The sequence below is a fragment of the Thermobia domestica genome, chromosome 15, assembly GCF_964235325.1.
Source record: "Thermobia domestica chromosome 15, izTheDome1.hap1.1, whole genome shotgun sequence".
Taxonomy (NCBI): Eukaryota; Metazoa; Arthropoda; class Insecta; order Zygentoma; family Lepismatidae; genus Thermobia; species Thermobia domestica.
The window spans coordinates 75,582,109-75,600,901 of record NC_137468.1 but is presented as its reverse complement, the minus strand read 5'-3'; the positions used below and the strand labels follow the sequence as shown (position 1 = coordinate 75,600,901).

The 18,793-nt window shown below is 36.4% G+C and overlaps 1 protein-coding gene across 1 annotated transcript in view; it reads left to right on the top strand.

Moving 5' to 3' along the window:
- The window catches only part of LOC145671094 (Parkinson disease protein 7 homolog), a 39,718-nt gene extending 22,187 nt beyond the window's left edge, over positions 1 to 17,531 (top strand). Inside the window, exons 2-5 of the mRNA XM_081739853.1 lie at positions 1,915 to 2,076; positions 9,561 to 9,630; positions 13,780 to 13,905; positions 17,330 to 17,531. Of these exons, the coding sequence (XP_081595979.1) occupies positions 1,915 to 2,076; positions 9,561 to 9,630; positions 13,780 to 13,905; positions 17,330 to 17,451 (480 nt within the window). The 3' untranslated portion in view covers positions 17,452 to 17,531. The remainder of the gene's footprint in view (positions 1 to 1,914; positions 2,077 to 9,560; positions 9,631 to 13,779; positions 13,906 to 17,329) is intronic.
- The last annotated feature ends 1,262 nt before the right edge of the window (positions 17,532 to 18,793 follow it).

Genomic DNA, 18,793 nt, shown 5'->3' with positions numbered 1-18,793 from the left:
AGGGTAAAGTGTACGATGATTTCATTTAATTCACAATTAATATCTATCACTTCTGCAATCCACCAGTCAGTCATACACATAAGCAACAAACATCCCTCTTTGTAGTTTGTGAATTTGATTATTCTGCTGTCGTTATTGAAATGTTGGTTGGATAAATGAAATACATTCCTCGTTGCTCTTTAAAGTACGTGCAGTATAAGTTCGATCATCACTGAGAGTTCCGACGTGTAATTTCTGAATTCCTTTTACAGGGGTAGTTGAGTTGGACCACTTCTATTTTCTGCTGACGGAGTTCTTCCTTTTGGGCAACAGGATGATTAATGTATATGATTTCATCACTCTTCTCTGCATACTGAATTGCAGTTGCACTTAGGCTGGAAAGATCGTTTTGTAGCGTGGTGCTTCAGCAAATCCCCTACACCGTCATAAAGCCCTTTCCCATGACCAGCAGCACTATATACCCACTCGATTGGCACAAACAATGTCATGAATTCAACAGTTGGTAACGATTTTAGAAGTGGCTAGGGACACCATCAGAAATAAGATGTTTTCTGCCTGTGTTTGCAGCTGTTGAAGAATTTTTCGTATTGCCAACAATGCATGTGCTAAGTCATATCCTCTGTCATCACTTATAATTACAACATTTGTGGTCTTGTTTTGAAAATATTTGATTCCTGTAAAATTTGAAACTTGATCATTATTTCAGTAAAACGCTTGTACTTCTTGTGGCGGAATCAGACCAATTCCCAATAACAGAGTGATGCACTAAATGGTTGTTGAGACTCTGTGCACGTCCCTTCGCTTCTGCAGTATGTTGTTCCAGTTTCAGATATTATTGTGTTACTGCTTTCACTATCCATTCCTCAAGTTCGTCAATGAAGATATGAATCGCAACAGTTTTCTTAGTAGAGTTGGGAAAAACTATATTAAAAAAACAGCCCAGTGGGTTTTATTTGGTAAAATAGGGTTTAATTAGGCAGAATTGGGTTTTATTAAATTTAAAGCCATATTTGTGCTTTAAATATCTTTTAAGTATTCTAGTTTATTGTACACATAAAACTATGGAATTCCCTTGTGGAGCCATGGTAGTTCAGTGATATAGCGCTTACCTCTATCACATGGAGTCCTTGGTTCGATTCAGTTCCCGCCAAGTGAGCTTTGTGGTGAACAAACACCGTGTGCATGGGGTTTCTCGGGTTGTCCTGTTCCCTCCCACTTTCGTAATGCCACCATTGTCATTCATCTCATCGTCACCCTCTCCCATAGCCTTAGTGGATAATATTGAGACATTGAACTAAACTTAAAAATAAAGTTAAAGAAAACTCTCACACAGTAAATCCACACTTCGTGGAACACACTTTGCTCCATTGACACTCACTTATATTTCGATTTCTATAAAGAAGAACGTAGACAGTTTTTGTAGGGTAACAAAGATGTGGGTAATCTTATATAATACAGAATAAGAATAAAATCTCCCTCTTAAACCCAGGATTCAAATTCATGGTTCAGCTGTCCTGACTGGAGATTTCTTTAGTTTTCCTCAAAACACGCCAGACAAATACTGGAATAATACCTACAGTTCAGGAGCCAGAAGTAAATTAGGGTCCGGTAGACCCATTTCTTTCGTCTTCCGATTTTTTCATTTTTTATGTAAGTGTGGTGCTGATTCAACGCTCGAATTAAGGCTGTATATCGATTTCTTTATGTTATTAACACATTGAAGTTGTACAAGAGATATGATTGATATCTGCAAGTTCAGGTTTTGTTCATGTCAGTTTTTAGTATGAACAATTCTAAAGGTTGGCTATGTTAACATTTCAGAATTAAAATTGAAGGTGATATTAAAATTGCACGTCAGATGATTAATATGCAAGTGAGATTCATGCTGAGGTGAAATTTAATGTTTTGTTTCAGATCCAGGTGACAGTTGCAGGTATTGCTGGTAATGACCCGGTGAAATGTAGTAGAGATGTTGTAATTAAGCCTGACCTTAGCCTCAAAGAAGCTGCACAGAAAGGGCCATATGATGTTGTTATACTGCCTGGCGGATTAAAGGGTGCTCAAGGAATAGCAGCAGTAAGTTGTCTTTTCTGTCTCTTCTTTCTTCGTCTTTCTTGTAATTCTTAATGTGCGGAAGAAATTGTTTTCGTGCTGAATATCACTTATCATACTTGTATTTTATATTTCTCTTACAGAAACTTATTTTCGATTCCGTTCGACAATCCTTTCTGCGCAACCATATGAACTTGAATATATTAGGTAAAATATTACAATGAGGATGTAATAAGGAAAACGTTTGCCATATTATTATTAATTTGATAATTAATAAAAACTGATATTATTATGTCTGTATATTAATCCAGTGATATAATTTCAAAAGCCCTACTGTTCCCTCCAAAAAAACTTATGTCAAGAAGTCCATATCCAACAAGTCAATATTAAATGCACAGGAAAACAAAATATAATCACTCTGTAGGAAGAAACCACGTAATTTGTCCAAAATAGGAACAGAAGAAACCATATAAACTAAAAGACGACCAATGGTGAACATTCACAGAATATAAACCAAGTGTTTGTTGTACGTAGCATTTCCCCACGTACAGTTCCTATTTGTTTTCTTGTGTAGTGATTTAGTTTTTCTGTGCATTTAATTGATATCTTAGACAGGGGTGCCCACAAGGGGGGGCTATGACGCAAACTGCGTCATTGAAATATTTGGGGGGGTTAAAATCTATATAAATATGTTTGATGAGGGGGGTAAAATTAATCGAAAAGAAGATTTTTTTCATGGAAGAACACCTACGGATAGACAATTGGGGGGTGCGTCATAGACATAAGGGGGAGGGGCACCACTGTCTTAGATATGCCCGTTTTTGGCATGAGGTTATTCGTGTTGAAGGAAATGGTAGAATTCTTAACGTCACATATACAGGTGTAGAAATATCAGTTTTCTTTTTGAATTACGAAGAATGAATATATATATATATATATATATATATATATATATATATATAAATATATGTTCCAAGGAAAGATGAGTAGCGGGATTATTAGTGTTCGTGACTGGATTTTACTCATGGTCTAAGCACAGAATTGTCACTGTTATTCCAACGTGTGAGGCAATTGAGGAGTTACATAAATAGAGATCGAACTTTAGTGTAGAAATCCAGAGATAGATACCATGCAAGTCGATGTGCTAACTGCACATCAAGGGCGTCTGGTTACTTATAGCTCTTCGAGACTATGAAGCCAGAGTTTGAGATAATGTAGTACCTGGGAGAATGAAGAAGGCAAGCATACTCATAAGATTGCAGAGAAATAATCTAAAATATGAAATTACCTACTGTCATTATTTCTGTGTGAAACAGAGAACAAACGACAGCCAGTAAATGTGCTAGAAGAGTCCGAGACTCTGATACTGTATCACTTTCTTACATGGAAGAAGCTCATGGTACAGTAAAATACCAGTGTAACGAAATCTTTTAGGACATTCGAAATTAAGTTTTTACAGCGATTTTTTGTTTTCAATTCTCAATAACTCATCAGTTGTTATATCTATTCCATGATTGTATAAATTTACAAAGAAGCTTAATATTGAGGTGAGAGGAAGATTAGTGTACATTTATGTAAACGAGGTAGTATGATGTGCAGTGATTGCTAAAGGTATTTCTGTAAATTTTCAGCATTTTCTGTAAGATCTTTATATTATACAGGATGTTCCGGAACTTTATTTTTGAAGAAAGAAAGAAAGAAAAAAAATAGTTTGTGATTTTCTTCTGAATATTCCCAGACACAAAAGTAAGTTCAAGATAGTCGCCAATCACCATGCCAAATTTAACAGAGATTATGACACATCATTTGGTGACAACAAATGCATGCTATGTGCTACTATGTTCGTTGCGTGCACAAAAGTCAAGCTCTGCCAATCACTGAGACAGTTCTTCCTCCTCCTCATCATCATCACATAGACTTGTATTACTCATAGTATCTATCACGATTTTTTGGTCAGTGTATTATAAAACAGGATGAATTTCAATTATATTTTGAAAATAAAATAAAGTGTAGTCAGAAAGAGGAAACTTATCCCTTATAGTAAATTCGAAATTCGTTAAAATGTTTTAACAGTAAATACGGAAAGGGAAGGAGCCTAAAAATAATTTCGCAATTCAGAACATGTCGGTATACTGGCGTACGTTACAACAACACAGGATGGGGAAAAAAATCTTTTTTTTTATTTTTTTTATTTTATTTAAATACAATCTTTCACCTCATATAAAACAAGTTGCGAACTGAAGAAAAAACTTTAGGAATTAGTGTTAAAAGTTAATTATGCCATTTAAGTGAAAGTATTGGGGTTGAATTTTGAATTAATCCCAAATCGTTAACCTATTTCAATCCCAAACAATGTTTCTCAGGCATTAAGAAAAAAGTACAGCAACCTTTATCAACATGACACTTCTCTTTTCACAAAAGTGACTAATATTTTGCAGGGCATATTTTTTAAAAATAGGAACTAGCTTGCGCCACGAAATATATATATATATATATAAATTGCCTAAGTTTCGCTTAAAGTTACAAAACCTTAAAAAAGAAAAAAAAAGTTTTGGAGAGGGGATCGGACTTCTCTAAATATGCTCCTATTATCTGGGAACAAACAAACAGAAGCACACACAAAAGAATTTTCGTCGTAAATGTCCATGGTGATTTTCCCCTTGGAATAGTTAATAATTTTAAAATCTATGTTACTAAGAGAAGAATGCAGGATTCCGTCGTTTTCATACTATGCTGTACGTACATTTGAGTCTTATTATTTGGTCTAGGAATTAATTCGTGCGGGTGGACAAGAGATGGCGCAACGAACGGAGCGTCCCACAGTTCCGTGTATCCACACATGTGTTGCAAACCCCTGTCATCGCGTATCGTTCGTAGTATAGGGCAGTGGATTAAAGCGTCAACAACACCAGTTTGTAGTTAAGTGAACATGGCGCAATTTGTGCCTGATAAAGTGTTTTTGCGGGGTGTCCTGCTGCATTACCTTAACATGTAGAAAAGTGTGACTGAAAGTCATCGTATTTTGGTGGAAGTGTATGGTGACCATGCTCTAGCTGAGCGAACGTGTCAGAAGTGGTTTGCACGGTTTAGAAGTGGTGATTTCGGCTTGGCAGACCAAGAGCGAGCTGGACAGCCAAAAAAATTTCAAGACGAAGAATTGACAGCATTGCTCGAGCAGGATTCGTGTCAAACGCAGGAACAACTTGCAGCAGCATTAGGCGTTGATCAAACAACAGTCTCCAAACGCTTGAAAGCCATGGGAATGATTCAAAAGATGTCACATTGGGTTCCACATGAATTGAAAGACAGAGACGTTGAAAGACGAAAAACCATTTGCGAATTGCTGCTTCAACGACAGAGCAGAAAGGGGTTTCTGCATCGAATTATTACGGGTGATGAGAAGTGGATATATTAAGAGAACCCTAAACGAAAAAAGGCCTGGGTGAAACCAGGTGAACCAGGTCCATCACAACCAAAACGAGATATTCACTGTGCAAAGGTTATGCTGTGCATATGGTGGGACATGAAAGGTGTGGTGTACTATGAGCTGCTGCAACCGGGTGAAACTATGAATGGAGAACGTTATCGACGACAATTAATGCGTTTGAAGCAAGCTCTGGCCAGAACACGACCAGAATGGGAGAACAGACATGATAAACTTATTGTTCAACATGATAACGCTCGCCCACATGTCGCAAAACCGGTCAAAACCTATTTAGAAAATGTCGGATGGGAAGTTTTACCCCACCCGCCGTATTCACCAGACGTTGCTCCTTCGGACTACTACTTGTTCGATTGCATGAACCACGATTTGATTGGACAGCGGTTTACTTCTTCAGAAGATGTCGAAACATGGGTCTCTGACTGGATCGCTTCCAAGGATGAGGACTTCTTTCGCCACGGAATCCGTACATTGCCTGACAGATGGGCGAAAGTGGTGGCTAGCGATGGACAATATTTTTCTTAAGGTATTTATGTATTTTGTGTTTGTACTACAGCTTCAATGTGTGCGTACCAACCGCACGAATTAATTCCTAGACCAAATATGTTATGATTATTATTTTCCATAGTCGATATAAAAGAACAAATGGGATTTCACTTACTTTCACTTTAAATTAATTTATTTTGGAATTTGATATACATCAACGATTTTTATTTTTTAAAAAAACTCAAGTTATTTAAATCAATCCACCCTGCAACAACATTTTACTATAGTACAGATTTCGCATATTAGAATATTCGTTCGCAATTTTGCAAGTATAGTATATCTCTTTTTCTTTTAAAAAAATCTTCCGTATTTATTTATTTACCTAATTTATTCATGCTTCTTTAGCTGCATGTAAAAGAATCCTGACCGAAATTTGAATTCATCCTTATTCGATGAGTGACACAGATAGCTCATATGATAATTGTCAGTACTAATGTTTAGATTATTGTATTAAATTATATGACGTACGTATGTATTGTCAAGTATATTTTTTTCTATTATAATAAGAAAAGTATTGATAATCTTGCCATAAAGCAGAATTTAAAGTATCATAGCATATCAAATAAGTAAGGGTGTTAGAATTAAGGTTCTTTTAGAATTAGCGGTATTATCAAACTAATACTAAACCTTTTAAATATTCCTATATTTTGATATAGTGTTCCTAATTTCGGATAGTTATTGTTTAATAAGAAATTTTCGGAAATGAAAAATTAAAATTTACCAAATACTGTAATATATAAATAGTTTTAAAAAAACGCTTGGATTTTCTTTTAGACAAACGTAATAACATAGAACACTGAATCAAACTTACTGTAGAAAATTAAATTAACAGTGCACTTGATCAGCTGCAGTTTCAGATAAAAAAACGGATTGAAGTGTGTATATACAGATGGTGATCAAAAAAATGGAAACACCTGTAGTTGGCAACACGTCAGATGTGTGGGTTGGCAGTGGTGTCGTGGCGCCCGCAGCGCCGGACCGCTGTTGGTAGTGTGTTAGGTCGGTCTCCATACTACGTCAGACGCAGTTTAACAGCAGTGCCCAGTGGCTGCAGCAGACGGAGGTAGTGTAAAATGGGAGACCACTCAGATTTTCAAAGAGGGCAAGTTGTTGGTGCGCGGTTATGTGGAGTGAGTGTGACGGCAGTGGCTACTGTGTTAGGTGTGTCGCGTGGGACAGTGTCGAAGGTGATGACGGCCTACACAACACAGGAAAACCACATCGGGGAAGCGGAACAGTGGGCGGAACAAAATCATGAGTGACAGGTCACGCCGGGTATTAAAGCGCATTGTCACACAGAACCGTCGTGCCACTGCGGAGCAAGTGACGGAGGAACTCAATCAGCACCTCCCTCACCCTGTTTCAACAATCACAGTCCGCCGCGAATTACATGACATGAACTTACGGGGTCGTGTTGCACGGGCCAAACCCCTCATCAGGGACCATAACGCTTTCGCACGCCACAAATGGTGCCACGACCATGCAACTTGGACCGTTGAGGACTGGAAACATGTGATATGGTCGGATGAGTCACCCTTCACCCTATTCCCAACCACGGGCCGTGTTTATGTGTAGAGAACGCCCAAAGAAGCTTATGATCTGCAGTGTCTCCGCCCAACTGTGAAGCGGCGGCTCGGTGATGCTGTGGGCAGCCATATCATGGTTTTCATTGGGTCCTGTGGTCACACTTAGCGGACGAATCACTGCCAACGATTATGTCGCAATTTTAGGAGACCACTTGCATCCTATGGTCCGGATGTTGTTCCCGGACAATGACGTCATCTTCCAGGATGATAATGCACCCATTCACACAGCTGAGTTGTTGTAGCGTGGTTTGAGGAATATCGGGATGAAGTTCAACACTTTCCCTGGCCCGCCCAATCCCCAGATCTCAACATAATTTAACATTTGTGGTCCGTCTTGGAAACACGACTCCGGCGACGATTTCCACCTCCATCCTCTCTCACAGAACTGGCCGATGCCCTGCACGAGGAATGGTGTAAAATTCCACTTGCTACCATTGACGACCTCTATGCCTCCATCCCACGTCACATCAAGGCTGTTCTGAAGGCGAAAGGTGGCCCGACACCATGTTAATCTGGTAAGTTGCAATTTCGTTCAGGTGTTTCCATTTTTCTGATCACCATCTGTATATATGTGTGTGTGTTTATATTAAAAATGTGTTCAATATCTAACTTTAACACTTAAATGTAACTGTTTTTAAGGGGGAAATTATACATTTGTAATCAAAGTTTAAGCAAGGAACAGGAAGCTTCATGTACGTATTATCAGATTCCATTAAATGTAACTTTTCAAACAGATTATATTTTTGGGATAGCATCTGCATGAGAAAATCAACTACACAATAGATTTAGGGGGGGGGAAGCGATAGGTTATAGTTAGTTCTCTATAAAAGAACGCAACCTGGATATAGAAGAAGGGGAAGCGTGTGCAAAAGCAGAAAAATGGATTATTCCAGTCCTTAACCAAAAATTGAAAAACATTTCAGTAAGCATATCATAAGACTGTTCAAACTCCCTGTTTTAAGAGCCTATCCGGTTGCAATGATCTGAACAGACTTTGGGGCAGATGGCTGGAGTTCAGCTTAAACGTAAAAGAAATTGTGTAGATTCTATATTCGAAAAAACAAATTGTCCTAAATGGATGGAACATAGCCAAAAAGGCACGACATTAACATTAATGCCAATGGAAAATCAGTGAAAAAGAATGAAGTCGTCCACATATCTCAAAAACTATAATAAGGAGATGGATAATTGAAAGATTATTACAAAGACATAATGAAGAGCTTGAAAACGATGTATAGCACGTAACGTAAATATGGATAGAGCATTGTCAAAAGTCAAGTTGTTTGAGTAAAATCAATAATGATGATAAAGTATATGCATCTTCTGCGAATTACCTAGGGCGCCCGACTTGAAGATGTGCTTGAAATATCTCACATCTTGATTTTGAATATCCAGACTCGATTTAGCACGGAACGTGACTTTTGACGTGATCATGTGACAGTCTGGTGTTTATGACAAACCCGATACGCCTTGTAGAAAAATCATTGTCATGTCTCAGAAATTGTTTCACGGACGAAGAAGTTGCGGGAGAGTTGCATATATATATAGTGTAACAAAAAGAAATAATAAAAGTAATAAAGTGAGGGTTATGGGTATATTAAGGACACAAGGAAAAACGAAAACACATTTTTACAAGTATCAAAATATTTCAAAGTAAAATACAGAATTTTTGTTTAAAATGTTAAATAATTTATTTTAAGGGTATTTGTGTTTCTCCTGGCATTTCAAGAGCTTTAACGTGTTGCTTTCTTAGCAAAACTTTATATTTTTCTTTACATATAGTATATTTGGTTTAAGAAGGCATCTTGTACTTGGTTAGTGGTTATTTCTCTTAATCTTAGCTACTTCAGTATGTAAGTTACTTTTAACAAAAGTACAGAACATTTTATTTATTTTACATTTCTTGAAACAGTAAATACATATTTTATTTATAGTCAGATGATGTTGGCTGCCTATTACAAGAACAAGAGAAAGCTGGACGAGTAGTTGCTGCCATCTGTGCTGGTAAGAAAGTTCAATTCATGACGTTAAAAAAAATTATTAATTAATTTTCAATCAGATTATCATTTTAGTACTGTAGGGCCCCGTTCCAACTTTCCAAAAATAAAAAGGCTTTGCCTGAACAATAGTTTTGCTTATTGAAATATTAGAAGAATCAAAATCAAGACAATGCATTGATTAGTACGAGCCGTATGTCAAAAGAAAAAGCCGATATATATATATATATATATATATATATATATATATATATATATATATATATATATATATATATATATATATATATATATATATATTTTAAAAAAAAGAAAAATAGGAAAACAGTATAAGAAATTTATTGTGATTGACAAGTACATACTTTGGCTATTTTTCGATCTAATCACCATGAACCTCCAAACATTTCTGGTTCCGTGGCACAAGCTTCCATATACCTTCCATGTAAAAATCTGCCACTTGAGAGTGTACCCAGTCCAAAACTGATGTCTTGAGCACTTCACTGTCGTTGAAACCCTTCGATGCAAGCCACTTTTTCAGGCGAAGAGAGAAACGCTGGTGGCAAGATCGGGGCTGAACGATTGAATAGTTCCCATCGAAATCTTTGAATTATCTCAACAGTACGAGCAAATGTATGTGGGTAGACGTTGTCATGGATCAAAAGAATTCAAGAGCATAGCATTCTTCTCCCTCGACTTTGGATGGAACGTTGCAGATTATTCAGTATTTGGAAATACACATCTGCTGTAGTTATGTGTCTTGGTTCCAAGAATTCAACACCCTTTTGGTTCCAAAAAACGGTTACCATGATTTTGTGAACTAGATGGTGGTTTGAATTTCTTCGCTTTAGGAGAACCAGAGTGCCGCCATTGCATGGACTGCTATTCATCAACCTAGTGGCGTACGATATCCAGGTTTCATCCCCTGTCATTATCTTAGAAAAGAGGTCATCCCCACCCTCCCCCTCACGTGCAGCTGTCATTCTTTGTTCTTTGTGATCGTACGCCACAAGGCATTTTTGGCACTCACCACGCACACAGTTTGTGATAACCCAACTTGTCAGTCACAGTTCGATGCATTGTCTTCACCAACACTTCTGGAACTCTTTGGCGAGTTCAGTTCTTGTGAATCTGCTGTTGGATCGCACTTTCTTGTTAACGAGTTTTACCAGATCGTCCGTTTGAACCTAGGCTGTCTGCCATGCTCATCTTTATGAACATTTGAACACCCTTTCCGAAACTCTTTGTACCATTCCCTGATCTTGCCTTCACTCATCACTGTCGGTCCGTAAATGGAACACAATTCTCGACGAATGTCAGTTGCATTCTTTTTCTTGGCGTAGGACAGATCTCACTTTACATTTGCTGCTATTTAGTACCACGACAGCCATTTCACCTTACTATTGCTCGCACGTACGAAATTCCACTTGACGTTTCTATCTGTTGCAAACACAGAATACTAGGGCATGCTCCTGCCCATGCTTAACTTCATCAGTGTTTCCAGCCCGCTTAAAAGATGATCGGCTCTTTTGACATACGCCCCGTAGTTGCAGCGTGTTCAATTCCTTAAACTGCTAAATTCCATCCTTCCCATTCATAAGATACATGTTTTAAATAAAATATAACAAAATCCATAGTTTGTTTATCGAAATATTTTTAGGTATATAATGTTTAATATTTAGCAGTGACTTACTTCTAAATACATCTCAATTTGAAAGTGTCAATTGATTCACCTTCCTCTGTGTCTTTAAAATTCCGGCTTAAACTTACTTCTCACTTCCTGAAAGCCTAATAACATTTTGCACTATCACCGGTACAGCATAAATGAAGAATATAGAACGAGAAAGCCTTTAATAGTAAGTCACTACTAAATATTTAAAGTTATTGTTATCCTTAAGATTCCGTTGATTTTTGTATTGTTCTGCACGGTTCATTTCGTTGACTTCACCGATAGAATTCTCAAATGAAGTAAAAGCTTGCCAGAAGATAATAACTAGGTTATACAAAGTCATCCTTGCGCTAGCTTTGCACAATCCACTCATATCCTCAATACTAAGTCACAACTGAGATCTCTTCCTATAGATATTCATAAGTAAGAGATGGCTGCCTACGCAAAGGCCCGCTGTTTTATTATTTTTCTATACAACAAAAATTTGACTCGTATGAGGTAGGATTGTATAACAAATGAGAAAAAAAAAAAGTTTTGAATTCTACAAATCCAGTTAGGAAGAAGTACAGTACGTATTATCTGTGTATAAAATGGCATGTTTGTCAGCACAAAGGATGGCTGTCACAGCAGCCAAGTACGCTGTAAGAAAAATGGAATGTTCTCGATCAAGTTGAAGTTGAAACAGAAGTCTCATCTTTGAGAGCAACTGCTATGAAGGTTGGGAGTTGAATCCCAATAGATAACAAAACTTTTTGATAATCATGCCAGATCTTAGCTGGTCGTGACTGGACATTTACTGAACACAAAATTGTACACTCATGTCCAAAATGATTGTTGCATATCTATAACTGTCTTCTTGTAAGAGTATAATTTGATAATGATTTTGCAGGGTACTTTTAATACTGATACTATGTGTATAATCGGGAAATGTATATTTGTGGTAAATTTCATAGGAAAAGAATTATAAATACGAAAATTAGAATGAGTAAAACAAAATGTTGCTAAATGAACAAGAAAATTTTATTTTCGTTTTATTGTTTTTATTTACTGCTCTTTTGACATATTTGACACATACTAACATTACAAGAAATATCGGGCGAATTCGTTATCAAATTATATTCTTACAACAACATATTTATAGACATGCGACAATAATTTTGGATATGAGTGTACAAGAGATTATAAATGCATTGTTCATGCTATATAGGCAAGGCCAGCGTAGAACCCGGTGAGACCCACACTATGTAGCCTCCAAGTATTTGACGTACTCTTTGAGACCGTAGTAGTAGGGGACTCGTATTTGTAGAAAAATTCAACAAAAGCAAAACACAGATTTACACTAGTGTATCCAGAAATTGACAATATAATAATAATCACTTTCCATTTTCACCAATTCCAATACGAGCGAAATTAGTTTTCCATTCCAGAACATCCCAGCTGATGCTGGTGTTGTGAATTCTGTAGCTTTCGACTTCTGAAGGCAGCTTTCCTTTCGCCATGTCAAAATCCTTCATGATGTACGGGAAGTCTATCACGAGTAATGGGAGAAAATTCCACTTCCAGCCAGAGTAGTCTGCTAAAGTGGTTAACTGTGAAGCAGGGTACTTGATGAATTGAGAACGCAAAAAATGGTGGTAATAGTATTAATATCATACCCAGTTTGCTCATATTTCCTTAAGAAAACTAACATATTCGTTCTGTTCCAAATATGAACGAATATTTATGTTCCAAATATGAATAGGAACGAATTCGTTTATTAGTTTTCCTGTTAGCCTTGAGCTTTTGTTATCTTTGTTCAGTGTTACCAATGTTAATAATACTTCGCCCAATTATCACAGTATACAAATTATGTAATTTCGGCCCCACAGAATTTTAGACTAAATTAAAAACCACATAATTCCATTCGTTCTGAAAATTACAACAAGATGTTTTTCCAGATTTCCTTCATCAAAGTGAGAAGTAACCCATTCATCTAAAATCCTAAATCTTCAACGGTTTCAGACACCTGTGACAAAGGTGGCTGAACCTGCAATCCACATCGTTTTTTCCTTTCTTTAATAATTTCCTGTGTGATTGCCAGAACGCGGATCATTTCCAGGCTTCCATGATCGCGGTTAAGCTCAGAGATTGATAGCATAATAATAATAATGCATACATGTTTAAGCAAAAGTAAAGATGTGGCTGTGTAGATAATACACACGTCTTCAGTATGAGAGAGCTCGATTCGATTTTTCGTTGGAGCTTATGTAGTTGGGACCCCACGTTTAAGCTATAGATCCACGTCTCTTATAGCCTCGGTACCGAAAAGGGACATTAAACTGCCTACCCAGCTAAGTAAAGCAAAGGTGGCATGTTTAGACAACGATCTGTTTGAAATTATTAATACCATCTGTGAGTCATTCGAAAAACCGTTTTCCGGTAATACCCGTTTTTCTGTTCGCATTTTCATTTAAAATTTCGAGATATTAACTTGTGAATGTTCTCTTTCAGCACCAACTGCTCTGAAGGCTCATGGTGTTGGCCTAGGGAAGACTGTGACTTCATATCCCTCAATGAAAGATAAAATGTTGGAAGGAGGAAAATACACCTACGTTGAAGACAGAGTAGTAGTTGATGGTAAGAGCTCAAAAATAAATGTCTGTCTTTATATTTTTTTCTGTCATTATAAAAGTAAGTTACAAATGTGCAGACTTGATTTCGTAGTAGAGAAAGGAACGTGACTATTAGTGAAGTATCTTGGTATTTCATCAGTTTCCACTGGCATTATATGAATATTTTTTTTTAAAGAAAGAATTATGTTAATTAAATGAGAAAATAACTTGAAAAGGAAAAAAAATCGCGAATGCAAGGCGAATACAAGAACGAAAGTATTTCGACAGGTGAAACAGTTATGTTCATCGCACACTCGATTCAATGTTCTGATTCACTGCTCCGATTTCAAGTGATTTGAGTACATGGAAAATACACGACACGTAAACAAATCACAATAATCGGAAGACTGTTTCGGTACAACTTAAAACAATAGGCAATGAAGTATTAACTAGTACAAGTATTGAATATGCATATCCTTCAGAAAATATATTCATTTTCAAACAGTTATAAATGAAAAACAGAAATAACACCCAATGGTTCCCAACCGGTGTGTCGCGAAATATTAGAATTTAGAAATCATAAAGCATTTAGCAATTCGTTAAAATCAATTTTGAGACAGACTATGTCAGTCACCGCCCGCAGTGGCCGCAACAATGCCCAGTACTACATAGAGTCACTACTTTATGAAAACATAGACTTACGCTATTATGATTTATATTATTACTAATAAAAATTGAAATATGTTCAGTCAAAAAAGGTTGGGAAGCATGGTCTACAGGATATGCCTGTGTCGTAAGCTACCTCGTTAACTCTTACCATTAAAAAAATACTATTACTTCTACTATAAGAGCAGAAAAACAATCTTTTTTGCAAAGTAAATACACAAATAGAAAGTTTAATGTAATCTTTTCGTCTTTGTGCAATTTTCCAGTAGAGTAGCTAATATCTTTTTCAGAAGTATACTTGTCATAAATAGCGAGTTTATTTCTACTGTGATTGGTACGTTAGAATTTCAAAGAGTACTGGCATAGGTTAAGCTAAAAGAAAAAGTTGAATACTGTTGTTCTTAAAAATGTTGGTGAGGACTTCATACCTTGGCTTCTTTGTGACACACGGGTAGATGTAACACCTAAATTATGCCACTCTTTGCCAGTATTCAGTATAACAGCAGTTGATTGTAAATATAACCGTATAATTAAATCAAATAATAATATCAATGTAGCACAGAATGTTCACGCTTTTTTTGTACGAACAATCATCTAATCAAATTTTCCGTTACATGTGTACTCTCTCTTGCTAACGCGCCTGCTCCCTAGGGACGCACTCCAGAGCTTCTAGTATTGGCTGAAATATGGGACATCTTTTAAAAGTTGCCGATAAAATACATTAACTCACAAAGGCGTACTGTTTAAAGGAGTTAACATAGGCGGAGAGCATGTATGCAATCTGCGAACAAAGAAACATCGTGAAAAAGTCTGGTTTGTTATTACTTCCTTAGCGCAAAGGTAGCTTCCAGTGACCACCTAGTGCAGGTTGATATTTTTCTTTACCATTCTTTTATGCGCATATCCACCGTCGCTGGCGCGCCTCCAGGTGCACCCTCATGATATCGAGTAAGTCTACCAGTTTTATGCTGCCCTGACTCGGAAGAAATGCAGCGCGACCGTCTGGCACATATTGATGCTTTTTCTGTCATGAGTAATCTTGTAATGGTGTGTAAGTTTTCACGTATATTATTTATGACATATTGCCGTAAGTCTGTAGACATAATATATATCCGTACGTATGGAGTTGTTGGGTAGGCACCAAGAATATAAAAGACTAGAAGGCATTAGGAGATGCCTAGTAAAACGTTGAGATTTTTGAGGAATTGTTTCTGTTGGCACTTCTCAATTTTATCTGCCCCAAGTGTAGAATCACCATGCGCCAACAAAAGAAGTGCAGCAGGAATAAAGATAATGTTTCCATGGATAAACGTTTCATTCATATATATATGTCCTCAAATTCTTTTCGTAGTTAGCACCTATCACAGGTTGGTTTGTGTTTGTCGGTACGAGTGATCAGTTTTATGACTCGTATACGTGGTGTTCAAAAAGTAGGAATAAGACCGGCAGCACTGCACGAACCGACAGCGCTGCTGTATCTATCTTCACACGGCAGTGAAGTTAACCTTTGCGTTGGCTCAGTCCAGTTTTGAGCTTGCTACAGTTGAGTAACGAAAATGGCCCGGCAAAAGTTTAAGGAAGGTCATGCCATCAAATTTTGTGTAAAGCTTTGTGAATCCGTTACTGTGACTTACGTAAAGCTATAAACGGCTTATAGGGAACATTCCCTATCCAAGATACAAGTATTTCACTTTTGGTCAGCTGTCAAAAATGTAGAATATACAGTAATTGACATATTACGGTTCTTCACACAAACTAAGTGCAGGAAAATATGGTAGCCGTGAAACAAGTTTGTTTAGTATCAAAGCTAGGAAATCATTCTTTACTATCTACTTATGAATTAACATTTCCAACTGTAGCCATAGAGTAATAAATAATATAGATATTCATTACTCTATACTATAGCGTACATTTTTATTCATATGCCATTAAAGTTTGTGATTTATGTGGAAAAAACTGCAGTACTGATAGTGTAATTATTACATTTAAGCTATATGAACCATGTAATGTTTTAAGAACAAAGATCGTTAAGACATTATTAGATATATTATTTAGTTACTTTTCCTATACTATTTTAAATCTCATTGAATACACATAGAGAACATAACGTAAATACGTATCAGTTATTTTGCAACAATTTGATGTTCTCCTTGTGCAATCACAAATTTGCATATCTATCAAGGAAACTATTATAACATCAGCTCACAAAAATATTCACCGAAACAACAAAAATATTAAAAATATACTTATTTTATTTAACGTCATTTTGACAGTGTTGTTCCTATTACGAGGAACTGCCATTTTTAGTACACAAGTATACTAACAGTGTACGTCTTCGCACATTCCACACTATGCAGTTGTAGACTTCTAAACCTAGACCATGTGACGCCAGTTCCGGAAATGCACACTTGTATCACAAACATGGATTCAGAAGGAAAGTGTTTGGTGTACATTTATTGGTCCTTTCAGAAATTAAAGAAAATGTAATTTTATTTGTCAGTGCTTGCCGTTTACAATATGTTTCTTTAAAACTCAGATAAACAATGTTGGAAGTAATGTCGTAGTTGACCCATCCATAGTATATGATTTCTACGTTATGGCATGACGCTATTCTTTCTGGATTTCCATTTTCTTGAATAAACTTGTTTCTATATGAAATAATCCACTAACTTCGGACAGCTGTTGTTTCTGACCTACAATAATAGAAATTTTACTTTTTTGTGTAATTTTATTGCAATTTTTTTACTAGTCTTATCATATAACGTTTGTTATATTTATTTCAGGTAATCTGATAACAAGCCGCGGTCCTGGTACGGCATTTGAATTTGCATTAACAATAGTTAAGCAGTTGCTCGGACCCGATGCTGTGGAACCTCTGGTAAAAGCTATGTTACTAAAAGTTTAAAGTTACTTCATATGGATGATTTGTAAATAATATGTACATGAAAGCTAAATTACATAAAAAATAAAGCATTCTTAAATATAGTTTTTCTGTGTATAATCTAAAACCAATCTATAACTTTTTTTTTGTTCATTTACCTGTACTCTGCATGAAATCCACTTGGTTACAAATTTTGTGGAAGCATAAATGTATTCAAGTTAACAATAATCGCCCAAGATATAAGTACAAAGAAGCGTTTATGAACATAATTTAAATGTTAAAGCTTTAAAAATAACAGTAAATAAGTCAAATAGTTTATAGAACTCGAATTATGTATAAGAAATACCATATTCACTACTTCATGTACACTCATGTCCAAAATTATTGACGCATGTCTATAAATATGTTGTTGTAGGAATGTAATTTGATAACCAATTCGCCCGGTATTTCTTACAATGTTAATATGTGTATAATCGACAAAAACATTTATGTGGAAAATTTCATATGAAAAGAGCAGTAAATAAGAACAATAAAAACGAAAATAAAACTTTTTTTTTTGTCCATTTACCAACATTTTGTTTTACTCATTCTAATTTTCGTATTTATAATTCTTTTCCTATGAAATGTACCACAAATATACATTTCCCGATTATACACATACTATCAGTATTAAAAGTACCCTGCAAAATCATTATCAAATTATATTCGTACAAGAAGACAGTTAGATATGCTACAATCATTTTGGATATGAGTGTACATCATGACATTCGACTCGTTCGTAGGAGCGACAATGGTTGAATTCCAAAACTGTAAAAGTTCGAAAATACAATTTTATTTTAAATGATTCATCAGGTTTTAAAGTAAAATATGTTGTAAACTCCAATACGTTTGTGCTAATCAGTGGCGTAGCAGCTGCCCCCGCAGTGCGGGGAGAGGCCCAAGGTATAGGGGGCCCCGAAGTCTTGCGATGAATAAAGTTTTAAAGAAATAGAACTTCAACCTTACTTCTGTCGGCTTTACAAGTGGGGCCCCTTCTCTATAGTTTGCGGGGGGGAGGGCGCAAAAGTGTGCTACGCCATTGGTGCTAATGCATGATGAAACGAAATAACACATTTGAAAGTTAATTTTCTCATATTCGTAATCTTATCTCGTGGTAACAGATGGCAGAAGAAGCCTAGTATCCAAAGTGATGTCTATACCCTAGAAAGCATTCTGAATACGACAGCGCATTTCCAATGGCCTCATAGAATTCCCTATCTAGCAGTTTGTGATTCTTGCCTTTCGTGGCATGTGAAAGGCAGTTGTTTACTACCAACAACTTTCGGCGAGCTCCAGGATCCATTACACCAGCATTTAGACCAGTAGT